Source organism: Protopterus annectens, chromosome 2.part0 (assembly GCF_019279795.1).
Source record: "Protopterus annectens isolate FY-2018-M chromosome 2.part0, PAN1.0, whole genome shotgun sequence".
NCBI classification, from domain to species: domain Eukaryota; kingdom Metazoa; phylum Chordata; order Ceratodontiformes; family Protopteridae; genus Protopterus; species Protopterus annectens.
Window position 1 is genome coordinate 1,948,202,189 of NC_056728.1, and position 15,812 is coordinate 1,948,218,000.

The 15,812-nt window shown below is 37.9% G+C and overlaps 1 protein-coding gene across 1 annotated transcript in view; it reads right to left on the minus strand.

The window, feature by feature from the left end:
* Nucleotides 1-2,226: 2,226 nt before the first annotated feature.
* Nucleotides 2,227-15,812, minus strand: part of MYOM2 (myomesin 2) — a 688,720-nt gene continuing 675,134 nt past the window's right edge. Inside the window, exon 37 of the mRNA XM_044061901.1 lies at nt 2,227-3,226. Within this exon, the coding sequence (XP_043917836.1) occupies nt 2,840-3,226 (387 nt within the window). The 3' untranslated portion in view covers nt 2,227-2,839. The remainder of the gene's footprint in view (nt 3,227-15,812) is intronic.

The following is a 15,812-nucleotide window of genomic DNA, read 5'->3' on the forward strand; positions in this document are numbered from 1 at the left end:
TAATGGGAAGTAAGTAATGTAAGAAAGCAGCGAGGAGGCACGAAATACTGGAGGGTATACGAAAAAGATGGGTAGTAGCAAACAAGAGGTTATTATCCTCACACTTCAAAGATTAAAAGGAAAACTGTTTAGTATGCTGTGAACAGTTTTGTAGGCCTCATCAGCATAATTACAAGGAGTAAAAAGTTAATCACTCAAAAGCACCTTAATGTTTCTGAACAGCAAGCTTGGTTTTAAGCTCTGGGTTTCTAAAGTATAGATAGGCAAACTACTTAGGTTGTACTAATGAGGTCAGGAAAGGACAGAAAGTAAAACGTCATGGGCATTCAGACACATTTCCCATGGGCCATCACTACAGGAAGCTTAAGGTATTACACAGAGAAGATCATACCTTTCCTGGATTTTCCTTACTTTCTTAGAGTTTTTACATAAGTACAAAGGGAGGATAAAAGCATTTTAGAAAAAGGACCCAATGCTCATGCACACTTTGCATCTGAAAGCAGAGGCAGACAGGCTAAATCTTCTAAATGTATATTCTTGATAAGTGCAAAAGGGAAGTTACACATGGTAAACTTTAAAACCTCAAGTGAATCCCTTAGCTCCAAGACTTACTTCAAAAACGAGATGTATGAAGACAAGAAACCACACACTGAATGCAAGATGTGCTGTTCTGCAGAGATTAGAGGAAATGTTATTTTATATAAAGAGAGAAAGTGAAGTAGCAGTAGCTCAATTTAAGGATAAACTGCTCAAACATAAGGATATCCTATCCTACAAGAAGTGAGTGTAGTTTGCTGGGCATTAGCTGACAGAAAAAAAAATACCTGTTACAAATTCAACGAAAAAGGTAAAGGGATAAAATAAGATGGATGCATAGTCCATCTCTGCTGAGCAGATCTATTTCTTTGTTTGTAGTCTTTTTTCATCTTCCGGTTTTGTATTTTACTATGCTTGAGTAGTGCTCAGCACATTTCTGCCATTCTGCTAGTCATCTATGTTTCCCATGTGAAGATGTTGAATGATGTCATTGTTTTAAATGTAATGTTTTATGGCTGTGCAATATTACAGACTATCTGCTTTGTAGTGATCTAAATGGCTGAGTGCTGAGCTGTGAGCTAAGCCTTGCACCCATCAGTTCTATTTTGTCATTTCCACTATGCCATATTAAACACTATCTTCTTTGCTTCTGCATAATTATAAAGCCTGTTACTACTTTTTCCCCACATAGCTATGCAATATTAGCACTGCAATATCCTTTTTGCTTGCCTTCAAATTGCAGAAGAAAAAAAAAAACTTGCATGGCATCAATTTGGATCTTTGCAAACTCATTGGTTTAGTTCTTTTTGTTCCACATCACAGCTGATATTAAATCCCTTCCAGTCTCAGATAAAAGGTTATCTGGTTGAATATATTTACAAAAGTTTGCTAACTTGGTTAATAACAAGGGGAGTGAAGATAGCCGACAAATTTTGAGGTAGAAAAGCTTTTATTTTTCACAACTTTCACTTGATAGCTAACAAGAATGAAGGCAAAGCAGCTTGTTCAATTTAAATGCCATTTTTCCTTTTTGAATTTTATGTATATTATTACCACAGCTCAAGCCTGCATGGCAAAATCCAAAGGACATTCTATTTATCATCCTTTGAAAAATCTTAACTGATTTACTTATTGCTTGGCACTTCACGAGTATGTTGTGAAGATATCTACTGTGAGTTGTGATTTGGTGGAATAACTGAATATGGCAATGCAGACAATATCAGCTTAGTAAAGTGGAAAAAGAAAATACTAAATCATATGGTTTACTTATCCCATGGTATACTATTTAGAAGACTAGAAAAGGATTCTGAAAAGGCAGCAAGCAGTTGAATGGAAAACAATTCTGACATCCTACATCCATTGTTTTGTGATCTGATTTTCCATTTATGGGTGCCTTATATAGGTTATCTTATTTGTGACTATAATGAGCACAAGGCAGATTTATTATACCAATGATAAATTACTACCATAAGATGATAAGGCTGCTTTGTAAATGTGTAGCATTGTGGTTTGCAGTCATGTATTGTCTCAAAATCATAACAATGCTATGTTAATGCCAAATGTTTTGTTTATGCAAAATTGTTCACTTTGTGCATTGCCCTTTGCAAGATTGTGGCTTAAAAGGGTCATTACACCAGCCCACCTGCTATGTTAATAAAACCAAATAAATAAATAAACTTTCAATGAGAATACTGGTTGTGACAAAGAAGCTTTATTAGCAAACTACAGGAAGACAGAAAACAATCAATAAACTGTATTATCTAAGTAGCTCATCTACTCAGGGATGATTGACCAGAAGAATAACATCACAATGAAAGAAAGAATGGTGAAAGGGGTATATAGTGTAACAACATTGTCATCACATAAAGAAAATGAACGCCAAATGTTTTACTACATTATCAGAAGAGTAGCAAATACTATGAAACATTTGAAATCATTATTGCTATCAATATTATGTACTATTATACATAAAAATATTTTATTTTAGTCAGTAGAGGGGTGGTAGAGATATCCAGCTTTTGCTACAGTGAAGTCTTTTTTTTCATCTTTGTTGTCCACCCCCAAAAGTTATGAAGTGTTATGGTCATTATCATTTTTCACCATTAAAACAGGTTATCTTGTATAAACATTTACTGTACAGTAATGCAACATCAAAGACAGTGCCAATGTAGGGCAAATCAAAAGAAAAGATACAGAGCAGTGCAGACTGCTAAATTGTGTGACATAAAGTTCATTTTGTTTAGATTCACTACAGCTCATACCATGCTTACCCTATGTTAGACATAGTATCTGTCTTCATTTCTCACTTCCTAGATGGTCGCCCATATCTAGTTGTGGGCTCTTTCTTCATTGGTTGGACTTGAGGCTGTGCAGCTGGGGCTGGGGCTGCTGGGGCAGGATCCACAGGGGCAGGTTTATGTGATGGTGGAAGCTTGGCAGGTGGAAGTTCCTCACCATGCTTGTACACACTCACAGTGACATCCACTGTCTCACCACCATGCTTATTCTTCACATTGATGCCATATCTACCCGAATCCTCAGAGCAGACTCCTATGATTGTCAGGCTGGCGAATTTTCCTTGTTCCAGTGAAACCCTGTAATGGTCGTTTAGTTCCAGTTCTTTGTCATTCTTGAACCAGACCACGTCAGGTGCAGGATCACCACAGACAGTACAGGTTAGACTCAGAGTCTGTGAAAGAGAAGATGAGTATTGTAAACACAAAGCAAAGTACCAAAGTAAAACTGACATGTCTGTATGTCAGTGATGATACACAGCTGCAGTTAATCACAGTAGCTAGTAATAAAAATCTGCATATGGTAGTAATGCAAGGAAATAGCAACTTAAGGCTTGCAAACTCATTTGTTTCCCTCTTTATCATATTGTTAACCATCTGAAATTGACAACATAGCAGATCTTACAAGTGCACTGTCTTTAAATAATTTTATGATTTTTTTCTTGTTTTCAGTTTCTTGTTTTCTTCTGTACAATGGGCAAACAATAGTGCCCAACAGGGCATGTGTTGCTGTGTAAATAACACACACCCATGGGCGTTCTGAGCCCTGATGCTGCAGGCCAGTGGTTTCCTGGCAAATCATTCAGGGTTGAAGTCACTACACAGTTTTATACTTCATTTTCTTTAGAGTAACTAGCTTCTCATCAAAAAGGAAAGAGAAATAAATTATTTTAATTATTTAAATTCTGCTTAAACATTTAAGTTGCACTCATAGTGATCTGTGTGGTGATACTTTTTTGTACTTTTCTACTCTGTTTTATGTTTTAACCCAAAAAATTATCTGTTTGCATTTCTTAGTTTGTTCTGGGTCTTTTGTCTTGTATTTTAATTAGCAGTTGTGAAAAGATTGTGCACCTGCATTATTCTAAACTTTTATTTCCACAAGCAGAATTACTAGTAAAATATATTAGCTTGTATTTTAAATCTAGCTGGTAGAACTGCATACTACTACTACTACTACTACAGATCTGTGCCTTAGTCATTTATTACTGCATTTTTCCATAAACAGTATTACTGGCAAATTTCTGCATTGTCTAGTGCCTTATACTGTAGCAGAAGTTCAATAGTGAGAGAATTGCCTCTGCTCCAGTTTGTGCATCAGTGCTTTTATATTCTGCTTCTCATTTACCTGCTTAAAGTTGCATTCTTTGTCTGTCCCATCCGCCACTAACAAATTAAGCCAAAGTTTCTGTAAGAGCTCCAATATAGTCTATGTTTCGTTGGATGCCTTTCTAGCTAGCCTGCTTGATCCTTTAAAAAATGTTCTCAGCCATCCCATCCTTTTGCTGTGTTGGTTTTATAAGACTGCCTCTGGTTTCCACCACTTATGGTATTCAGCTTTGCAAAGTCCCTCCCTCCTCTCTTTCATTAATACTGTCTATTCTATAAGCTATTTATGTACCCATCCCACCTATTGTTTCCATAGATCTGTGCTACTAAGTGCCGACCCAGAAAACCAGTATTGCTCTTGAGTAAACCTTCTTTACTCCATATTGCTTCCTGCTCACTATCCTAGAGCACAGAAAAGCTTGGAATCCTAGTTTGCATTTCAAAAGTGTTTTACTTGTATCCAGTGCCATCCAAGGAAAGTTAAGTACCATTGCTTGCTAAATCGCACTTGCTTTAAATTATTTTGAGTGATCACTACTGTTTCCGGCTTTTTGCAAGTGCTATAACAAATTGAAAGGACTGTAGAATTCCTGAATAAACTGGATGTTTCATCTTCCAAGCCCATGCTTACACTTATCAAGTGTACCAGAATTTGTCAGAGATTTGGGCTGCATGGCTAGGCTTATAAAGGCCCTTGGGATCATTAGCCTAGTAAACACCCATGAACCTATGAAAACAGATGCCAAAACAAACAGCAACATTTAAAATCTGTTCCTATTTTAGAGCCACCCCTTCAATTATTTTAGGTTTTATCCAGATATCTTGACCAAAGAGGTCAAGAGGTATACATACCTCTTTGCTGCTGCTGCCATTGCTCAATTGCTCAGTGTCTCTCTCACTCTCTCTCACATACCCACACACCCACACACACTTCCTCTCATGTATGCCGAGCACACACAAAGATACGCAAACACGCGTGTGCGCGCACACACACACACACACACACACACACACACACACACACACACACACACACAAAAACACAATTTTCTGTTTTTTTTAAATAATCAGTTACTTTTATTTTATTGCCACTAAACAGCAAAAACATTGCTTAGTAAGTGTAAAGTAAAGGTTCGATCAATCTCACTCTCACTTCTATGCATGCATGCAATCACATACATACATAAATGGGTCTAATTTGTTTGATAGAAAACACATTTCACTGAAACTCATTTTGTTAATGTCTCATTTCACTGAAAATGAATTGCCTGAGCACAATTCACTGAAAACTCCACTGAAAACTCATTTGACTGAAGCTCATTTCCTCTAAAAAGGTAATTGCCCTGTTCCCCATTGTAGTGCGATCCTGGAGTTAGTATAAATAGTAATGTTTTACTTAGCTAATTCCAGAGCCCCCCATAGTCCAAACCTCAGACTCATTAACTAAATATGTAATATTTCGGAAGCACTTTACATAATCGAATTACTGAAATCTCGAATGTCATATGGTCGAGACCATATGATCGAGATTTCAGTAAATCGAATATGTAAAGTTTTAAAAAATAACACTTTACTTACCTTATAATATTACGTGCACAAAAAAGGCAAGGCTTCTCGTATTCTCTGTGTGTATGTAATGTTTTTATCTTTTTTGCGGTGTTGACAGGAAGTGGGAAATCTCCCGTTTTGCGCATCTGCATACAGCGCAATATGGGAGATTTCCCTTTTCCCCACTGTAGTGCGATCTCGGAGTTGGTATATTTAAGTAGGGGGGTTTGGGGGGTGCAGGTGGGCAAAGCCCCACTGCAAAAGCGATGTTTGACTTTTTTTTTTTTTTTGGGTTTCATTTTAGAAGTTCAAGTTTCCAAAACTCTGTCTTTTGGTCTCGACCATATGAAGTTCGAGATTTTGAGAATTCGAGCTTCTAAAATGAATCCAATATTTCACATGTACAGGATTTTACTTGAGGCAGGCCACCATAGTTTCATGAGGAATGAATGACTTGCAATCATTCAGATGACAGGAGTTGATAAAACCATTGAAAAAAAAATGGAAATTCATTGTTATCACTCCTTCACATATAAAATTTATTTATTTTATTTTTTTATTTTACATTTGTTAACCGGGCTAGTCTGGCTGTATACATGTCCATTTTCAGCAGAGGCCCGAGGAGAAAAGCTCCACTATCAGACTAATACACTACAGTTTATGAAATCACTAATAATACTAACTATACAAATAAAACTAATATAACTAAAACTAATATAGTATAATACGGCAAAATACAAATGCAAATACATTTTTCATGTACAAATCTGACTATATGACAAACAAAATTCAGTCAGGGGCTGAGGAGAAAAGCTTCAGTATCAAAAAAAGAATTTAAAGTTAAAAAATATCACTAGTAGCTAGTCACGACAACAAATAGGTATTGGCTGAAAGCATAAAAGCGGTTAATATATAGTGTTAAACATGCAGGTTAGTAGTGTAACAGATATTAAAAGGTTAGAGATAGGGAAAGGGCAGAAATGACGTAAAGAGAAAGGAAAAATAAAGTACAGTTTCTGTTAGGTACAGGAATTATGGACTTAGTGAGGCTAAGGAGAAGCCAGTAGGAAGAGTAGAGGGGGAAAACAAAGATAGTGAGAAATGTAAAAGGTAGCAGGATTATAGGAGGTCAGCTAAAAGAAGCAAGAGACAGAAAAACAGAGTGGTCAGAGGGGGAGTCAAACAGAACTATGAACAGAAGAGTGAAGGTATAAAAAAGGGACTGTGGAAGTGAGTTTAAGTTAGAACAGAAGAGCAAAAGTAGACAGGAGCAGACTGGAGAGAGTGATAAATTTGCTGAGGTCAGTCAGGATTGGAGCAGGGGCATAGCCAGTGAGTTATTAGGTGAGTTTTCATCTGTTTTTTGAAAAGATGACATGAGCCTAGGGAGGTCAGTTTTGTGGGGAGTTTATTCCAGTAAGAACCGACAGTGTTTGCAAATAAGGAATCACCTGATTTATTATGAGATTTCAAAGTAGTAACTAGTAGCTTGTTGGCTGATCTAAGTGTAGTGAGATTTTTATAAGGAGTGATGAGTTTATTTAGTATGGGTGTGTTGGAGGGGTAATGTAGAATTTTAAAAGTGATGATTAGTTGCTGTAGTAGTATTAGGTTTGGAAGTTCAAGCCAGTTTAGTTTCTTTAAATTAAGACAGTGATGAGTTTGGAATAGAGAGCCAGTGGCAAATCTGGCTATACTGTGGTAGGCGGTATTGAGTTTTTGAAGATTAGCTTTAGATATACTGATAAAGGAAGGAGAGGCATACAATAATGTAGAAATGAGGTGAGTTTGGGCGAGAGCCACTCAGGAAGTAGCAGTAAGGAAGGGCTTAAGTCTGTAAAGGGCACCCATCTTTTTATTGACTGACTTGATAGTTAAGTCAATGTGATAGTCAAAATTTAGCTGATTGTCTATGGTTACGCCTAGCAGCTTAGTGGAAAAGTCAGGTTGGATGACAGTGCCATTACACGATACAATGGAAAAAGTGATAGGGGTGGATTTAGAGGTTGGGGTGAAAAGTAGAAGTTTGTTTTTTTTGGGATTTAGGAGGAGACAGATATGTTGGAACCATTTTTCTGCTGCAGTGAAGACCACCTGGGTAGCAGAGTGGAGTTGTGCTGGGGAAGAAGCAGAGCAGATGAGAGTGGAATCATCTGCATACTGTATACAAGTGGATGTCGGGAGGGAAGTGGGCAGGTTATTTATGAAAATAGAGAAAAGTAGGGGACCTAGGATGGATCCTTGTGGGACGCCAATAGTAACTGGGAGTTGAGAGGATAGATGGCTGTCCCAGAGGACTGCTTGTTTTCTATTAGTCAGGTATGAGTCGAACCACTGTAATGCTTGTGAATCAAGTGAGAGGGATTGTAAGGTATTGAGGAGAAGTTTATGGTTGACCATATCGAACGCTTTTGAGAGGTCCAAGAATAGTGCAGAGGAGAACAGGTTGTTGTTGCGGTTTTTATTGATAGAGTCAGTGAAGGAGAGAAGGGCAGTTGAAGTACTGTGGTAGGGTCTAAAACCATGTTGTGAGTCTACAAGCAAGTTGTTATTCAAGAGATAATGTAGAAGTTGATGGTGAATGCAGCGTTCCATTATTTTGGATAGAGGAGATAGAAGGGCAATAGGCCGAAAATTGGAGAGTTCGTTGGAGTTTCCTCCTTTATGGAGGGGAATAATATGGGAGATTTTCCAACAGGATGGGATTTTGGATTCAGTTATGGTTCTGTTTATTAAGATGGAGACTGGGTAGGCTATCTTGGATGCAGCTAGTTGCAGATATTCAGCTGAAAGCTTGTCTGCAGAAGGGGTGCAGGGTTTGAGTTTAGATAGTAGCTTATGTATATAGGTTGTTGAGACAGTATTAAACTTTAGCATGTGTGTGCTGTTTTGAGTGGGGGTAGTTTGGAGGGTTGGGGGGGAGTCATGGTACTTGCAAGTGAGGTGACTGTTTGAGAGAAAAAGTTGTTGAAAGTGTTGGCTATTATGTTAGGTTGGGTTTGTGCTAGGCTAGCTGGGGTAGGCGTTTTGGTGTTACCTGGATGGAGTAGTTTGTTTATTCCTGACCAAAATTGTTTTGGGTTTTGGTGTTGGTTTTGTTGGTATTGAAGGTGGTAGTTTTTCTTGTCCAGAATGGTAAGCTTCTTTGTTTTGTTTCTCAGATGTTTGAAGTTTTGATGGTCAATTGGGTTTTTTGTGGACCTCCATTTAGACCATAGTTTATTTCTAGCTCGCATAGTTTGTTTAGTTGTTTTAGAGAGCCATGGGGCTGCTTTGGATTTGACTCTGACTAAGCGGGATGGGGCATGCTGGTTTCAAATTTGTAGGAAGGTATTGTTGAAATGGGTTACAGCCTCATCTATTGGGAGGTATTTTAGAGTAGACCAGTTATATTCCTTGAGTTCATTTTGAAAGGATGCTAGGTTGAATTCTGTTTTGTTGTGTTTGGTACGACAAGTAGTTGGTTTGGGATTGTTGAATTTTTGTTTAGTGATGAAAGGTAAGGAGGTGGTCACTGATATTGTCAGGGAGTATTCCTGTTTTATAGGAGAGGGGATTGTTGTTGGTCAGTATCCAGTCTAGAATTGTTTGTTTGTGGGTGGATTTATTTATTCTAGTAGGGGAGTTGATGGTTTGATGATAGTTAAAGAGATTAAGGTGAATGGAGGGTGTGGGGGATTTGCAGGAGTTCCAGTCAATGTTGAAATCACCTAAGATTATGGTTTCTTGGGGAAAGCTGCAGGAGGCCCAGCTAAGGATATTTTCCAGGGTATTGATGTTATTGCCTGGGGGGATGTAGGAACATATTATGTTTATAGCCTTGGATTTATTAACTTGGAGTTTGGTGCAAAGTATTTCAGCATTTGCTGGGGAGGGGGGCAAGGAGTCAATTAAGGCTACCTGAAGTTGTGATTTGTATAGGAGGGCCACTCCTCCACCCTTTTTATTAAGACGATCTTGCCTTAAGGTGCTATAGCCTGGGGGAGTAAATTCGTTGTCTTTGGTACTGGGTTTAAGCCAGGTTTCCGTGAGACAGAGGATATCAAAGGCATAAAAATCAATTAAGGCATGGAGTTGTGTTAAATTGTTATTAATGCTACGAATATTTAAGTGAGCAATAGAGAGGGAGTCAGTGGAGAAGGGTGAGCTAGTATAGTTAGCTGTATGGTTTGAAGGGGTGGGATTGAGGAGGGTATTGGGACCGGGGTTGGGGTGGATGTCCCCATGTATCAATAAAAGTGTTTGTGGGGTTTGAAAGATATTTGTGTATTTGATGGGTATTAGATAGAACCGTTTGAAGGTTGTGAATCTGTAATGGTGTACTTTATGGTACAGAGGGGGAAGGTAGGGACAGGTTGAAAGTATATTAATATGGGTTTGGTCAGGTAGAGGAAGTGTAGTTGTAGTATGTTTGGCTAATACAGGAGTTTGGCTAAGCCTAAGATGTTCGTAGGAGGTAAGAGTGTAGTAGTAAAGCAGGATGTTAAGTAGAAGAAGAGGAATGATTGAGTTAAGGGTTAAAGTCATGTTTGTATAGAGTGAAAGGTTAGTAAGTGTAGGACTGCACGGTATAAAATAATAGGGTGAGGTAGTATAGATCTGATAGAAGAGAGAGGGTGTGGTTTTAGGAGTAAGGAGTTAAGTGGTAGATGTGCAGGAAGTAGAGATAGGTAATTAGCTAATTAGGGGTGTGTCTAAGTAAGTTTAAAGGTAGGACCCCTGGGGGTGGGTGGGAATTGGGGGTAGGGTGGGGAGCGGAGTGAGCATAGCGAACGGAGCGGGGAAGAACAGGACGAAAAGTTGCAGAAAACAATCAGGCAAGAAGAGAGAAACAGGTGTAAAGGTAAGGGTGAGCTCAACAGTAGAGAGTTTGAGGAGATTGTATGGTAAGTGGGGGGTAACTGAAATAGTACTGGGTAAGATAGAGGAGTTGCTCCTGAGAGAAATAGTAAGTGGCAAAGGTAGACTAAGGAACAGGAAAGGACAGTAGGATTTGCAGTGGGATACTCAGAAAATGTAATAGTATGATTTGTGGTAAGAAGGGCGCCACCTAGTGGCCAGGTTAGGAAAGAATATCAGACAGAGCAAGCAGGGGGTTAACCAAGATTAAAGAACAAGAGACGGGGTAGAGAGTGAGGATTATATGGACCAAAGGCAAAAAAGGGAGTGAAGGAGAGGGGACCAACAAAAGGCCAATCTAGAGGGGGGGGGGCTGCTGGTTTACCTGGCAGGGGAGTAAAAAAACAATATGTCCTGGTGAGTAAAGCTAAGCAGTACAATGATAGGACATACTTTCCACAAAAAAATCTGGGAGGACAGTCTGTTAAGAGGATGTCTAATCCTATTCAGGAATTCTGGTGTTTAAAAGATGTCCACAGGGCCTCTTAGGTTAGGGAAGGGCAGGAACCCAGGTGTATAATCTGTTAATAGTTAAAGGTAGAGAGAGAAAGAAAAAACAAGCAAAGGAAAAATAATTTGTTAATCAATCATGTGTGTACAACAAAAACTAGCACAGTTGCTTTAAATCCAAACAAAACAAAAGAACAGTACAGAGATATACTCTAGGGCACGCTGTATGAAGCAGTGTAGCTAGACTGCTAAAGACATACAGTGGGGCCCCCAAGGAACAAATCTAACAGTAGTTACTAGCTAGAATAAAAGTTTAGGCAAACAGCATTTATCCTAATGACTGGATACAATCAATATACTAAGCATAGGCATCAAGCAGTCAAATCAGTTTCCACAGAACATATGGCTAAGGACAGCATTAAAAAGCCACGGATCTAGGTCAAGTATTACAGTATCCCAAAGGGGATATGTGTTAAAAATAATTATACTTCATAGTAGGTCAAATATACTTGATCAAAATGCAGCACAGATATTAGGCAGTTCTAATGTCAGCAATGAGCAATACATTTCCATAGGTAAAATACTTTAGCATTCAGAGACATTAACTACGCTATAGCCCATCATGAACGCCAGTAATATATTATGGGAGACCACGTGGAGGCTGCCTAGGGAGGGACACTGCCAAAAGGTCACAGCAAGGGGAGAAAATCAGTTATAGAGAAGATTATGAGGGATATATAAAGATATATACGGTTACAAGGAGTGAAACAGTTGTGTTAGGCACATCATATGATAGTCAGGTAATGTATCATAATACTACTGTACCCCTCAGAGTCAGGACGCCTAGGTTACAGGGGTAGGTCCAGGTCGCTAGCTAGCAATAACTTAAGAAAAAGATGAATAAAAGCCTGCCGAGCGAGAACCGCTGCTAGGTGAACGTTGTAAAAAGGCGCTGAAGGCACTTTACGATTCACCCAAAGACACGCTAACAGTGAGCGGTACGAAGAACGCTACCACTGGGCTGTCTAACTAGTGTACCGTTGATCGCCCAAAATACAATATTAACCAGTAGAGAGAAAGTTACAAAAAGTAACAGATACGCTCCTTTATAGTCATCACCCTTATGCAATTGTGGTCAGTAGTCCGGTTCAAGGCAGGCGCCTATTGAGCGACTTTTCCTAGATTACATGCCAAATGTCAGAGTGCTTCCAACATATGAAAATGCAAAGAATTAATTAGTATATCCCACTGCAACTCTCAATATTTACTTATATTAAAATCATACCCCATTCAGGGCTGGAATTATAAACACCTTGAAAACCTGGAAAGATTGCAGGTTCACAAAGCTTGGACAACTGCAAAAGGATCTTGAAAAAGCACATGCAAAGGAATGCCTACAGACGAAGCACATAAAGAGAAGTACAGATATTCCAAATGTACATTTCGAAATATGGTTGCCATATGTATGGAGTGAGTCAGAGACAACCATGGCAGTGCAGGAACAACATCTGTAATCGAAGTAACTACACAGAAGCAAGTCAGTAATTTTGTTGTGCATCATTAATCTGTAAAAGAAAAGGGTCATAAACTGTTGAATACTATGGGCACAGACCTAAAATGCACTGATCTGTGCTGTCACTTACCCCACCACACACACACACACACACACACACACACACACACACACACACACACACACACACACACACACACACACACTCACACACACACACACACACAAGCAGGCTCTCTCACACACACACACACACACACACACACACACACACACACACACACACACACAGTTGTTGAATGGCACAGTACAGGACAGTGATTTTGCATGGCTGGTCTGAATCATATATCACTCACAGTGCAAACTCTATGCATCTCAGCATGTACAGCACAAGTCCATTTCTATCCATGAATCCAACTCGCTATGTGAGGTCTAATCTATTTACCTCTATTGATGTCATTATAATTCATTGGAACACTGAGAAAATGTCAGACCACAATGTGACAAAATGATTCACAAGTTTCTATTATATGATGGTTGGATCTTTTTTAGACTTTCTCATCTCATAGAAGCATCATCTGCGGATAATAATACAAAGCATTATGGACAATATTACCATGGTTTGTATTTTGTCTCTCTGGATTTTACAATGAAACTACTACATGACAGCCACATTGTCAATATCAGAATTTGTGCAAAATCATCTAGACTTAAATTATCCATTCTGAAATTAACTCCAGTAATGTATGAATGTTATAAAGGTGTCAACTAGGTGGGTCTCGGACATTGTGCATCATCATCATCATCAAGCTAGAATTTATTTTGTAGGTTTGAATGTAAACATAAATAAAGGAACAACCTTGACATCTAGAATGCCTGTAATCAAAAATGTTCTAGGAAGCCAACAATGCAGAGCTAAATATTTCAAGAAGTCTGCTGGGAGTGGCCTTGAAAATGGTATATCTGTTACAGTTCTTCAAGATGAAAGGTTGTGGTTGCTCTTATGATATAGGTTTTTGGCTCTGTAACTCTCAGATAAGTTGTCTGTCTTTATGGTGCAGATGCAACATCCTGTGGCAAAGTATCTGTGTTTTTGAGGGACAAGTGAGTGCCTAGAAAATGAAGATGGAGTAGTAGTAGTACTGTCTGTAAAATAGATACAGGTATAGATACTACATTTAATATAGACTTAGATACAATGATGTCTAGATATAAATATATAAATAGCAGTCATCCTTACTGTAGTTATAGATATTCCTATACACTGTCTTGTTTATAACACTTATCATGAGCAATTGGCAGGTACAGGAACTACAGCATATGACACATGGTTATTTGACTTCTTGGTCTTAAACTGGTAATCAGTGAGATAGTTACCAACAAATGTCCCACTGATACTATCAAATTTTACTTCAATAATGAAAACCCTGTATGTCTACTACATTGCTGCTACTCACAGCTGAAATGTTGACCATCTGTACAGCACCTGTGTTATTTATGGTCTGTTATGTAAGAGCTCAAAGCAAGTACGTCATTCCAGTGACACCAATTGTACTGTGATCCCAGAATCTTTTTAATTTATTTTATGAAGCTTTCCTAGTGTGATGAACATCAGTTGCAAAATTATCAATAGATATATGATTTTTTGTCATCATAATGTAGTAAAACAATTTACTTATGTGTGTAATATTCCAAAGAACATTCTATTCATCAATGAAATGTAATATGCCTTATTTACCATTTAAAAGTAAAGACAGATACCTTCTTGACAGATATGTTGGTACAATCTGCTTTAAATTAATTTTTATTTTAGCTTCTTTTGTCATTAAGGATTTAAGCTGTGCCAATTTAACACACATTGTAGAAAAGATTTAGAAGTGATGAGGAGTCCTCTAGGCAAGCAACAATGCCCAACAGACTGAGTATTATTAGGAAATTAATGCATACCCAGGGGTGTTATAAGGCTTGATGCCTCTCATAGAAGGGTGTAAAATCTTTAACAATTCCTACCCATAACACCATTTTTGAGTGTAGAGAATAGGTTGATAAATATTTTGCATTTTTATTACTGTATTCTTTTTTTAATTGTTAATTTAAAATAGTCCCTCTGTTTAATGTTTCAAACTTGCTGTAGCATATGTAATTGTTGTTGGAGGAAGTATTTTACATCCAAAATGCAAGTTATATAAATATTTAATGTTTGCCGCATGCACACATGAGTGGGCGCACACACACACACACACACACACACACACACACACACACACACACACACACACACACACACACACACACACACACACACAAACACACACACACAGTTCCATAACAGTTATAGCCAGTTTATTGACTGAATACCCCTCAGATGTCTCACCGTGATCAAATGAAACAAAAAAAACATAGTTCAACTCTGTCCCTTGTAGAATGTTTCATTTACTAGTAAATTACTGATGACTAAAGTTAGTCAATAATGCCATCCATTAGTGTTTCATACTTGTTATTGTTTAAGAAATGCATGTTGATAGACTGCCTCTTGTAGTTGAAAGAAATTGGTATGTGCTGTCCCTCTCTTTCTCTCTTCCTCACATGTGTAGATGCATATGGACACACACACTTCTTTACATATATATATATATATATATATATATATATATATATTTTTTTTTTTTTTTTTTTTTTTAATTTCATACTCACAAAACAGCAAAGCCATGTTTAGCAAGAGAAAAACAAATGGTGGCCATTTGCTTTTTTTTCCTTAATATGTTGCTGTGAAGTGGCATTTGTTTTTTTAGCAGGCATTACTTGAACAAAACCAATCTCCAGGAGAACATTCATTCTGCAGTCAAGGTAAAGATGTGCAGGTTGTCTATTCTGTAAATATTTGAAAAGTATAATTTCATTTCAGATAGTTTACAACAATCCCAGCGTAGTGTAAAAATGTGACTTAATAGTGGTTCTCAAATACTTATTTACAAACATATACTGGAGAGGATGTCTGACGTTTTATGGAAAGGTGTTATAAAACCCCCCACTTCAAGAAAAAAAAAAACAATTTTGAATAGAAATTAATACAACTGCTAAAGTGTTTTACTGTATTTTAGCACATCGACAATTGTGCAGCTTTTCTTTCCCTTTATCCACACCCTCTGTAAGTGAACATCTGGAGCTCAAGAGTGAGACTTATAAGATGTTATCTTGTATCATATATTGATTTTGATTTCAGATTCCACTATGAGGGGGTT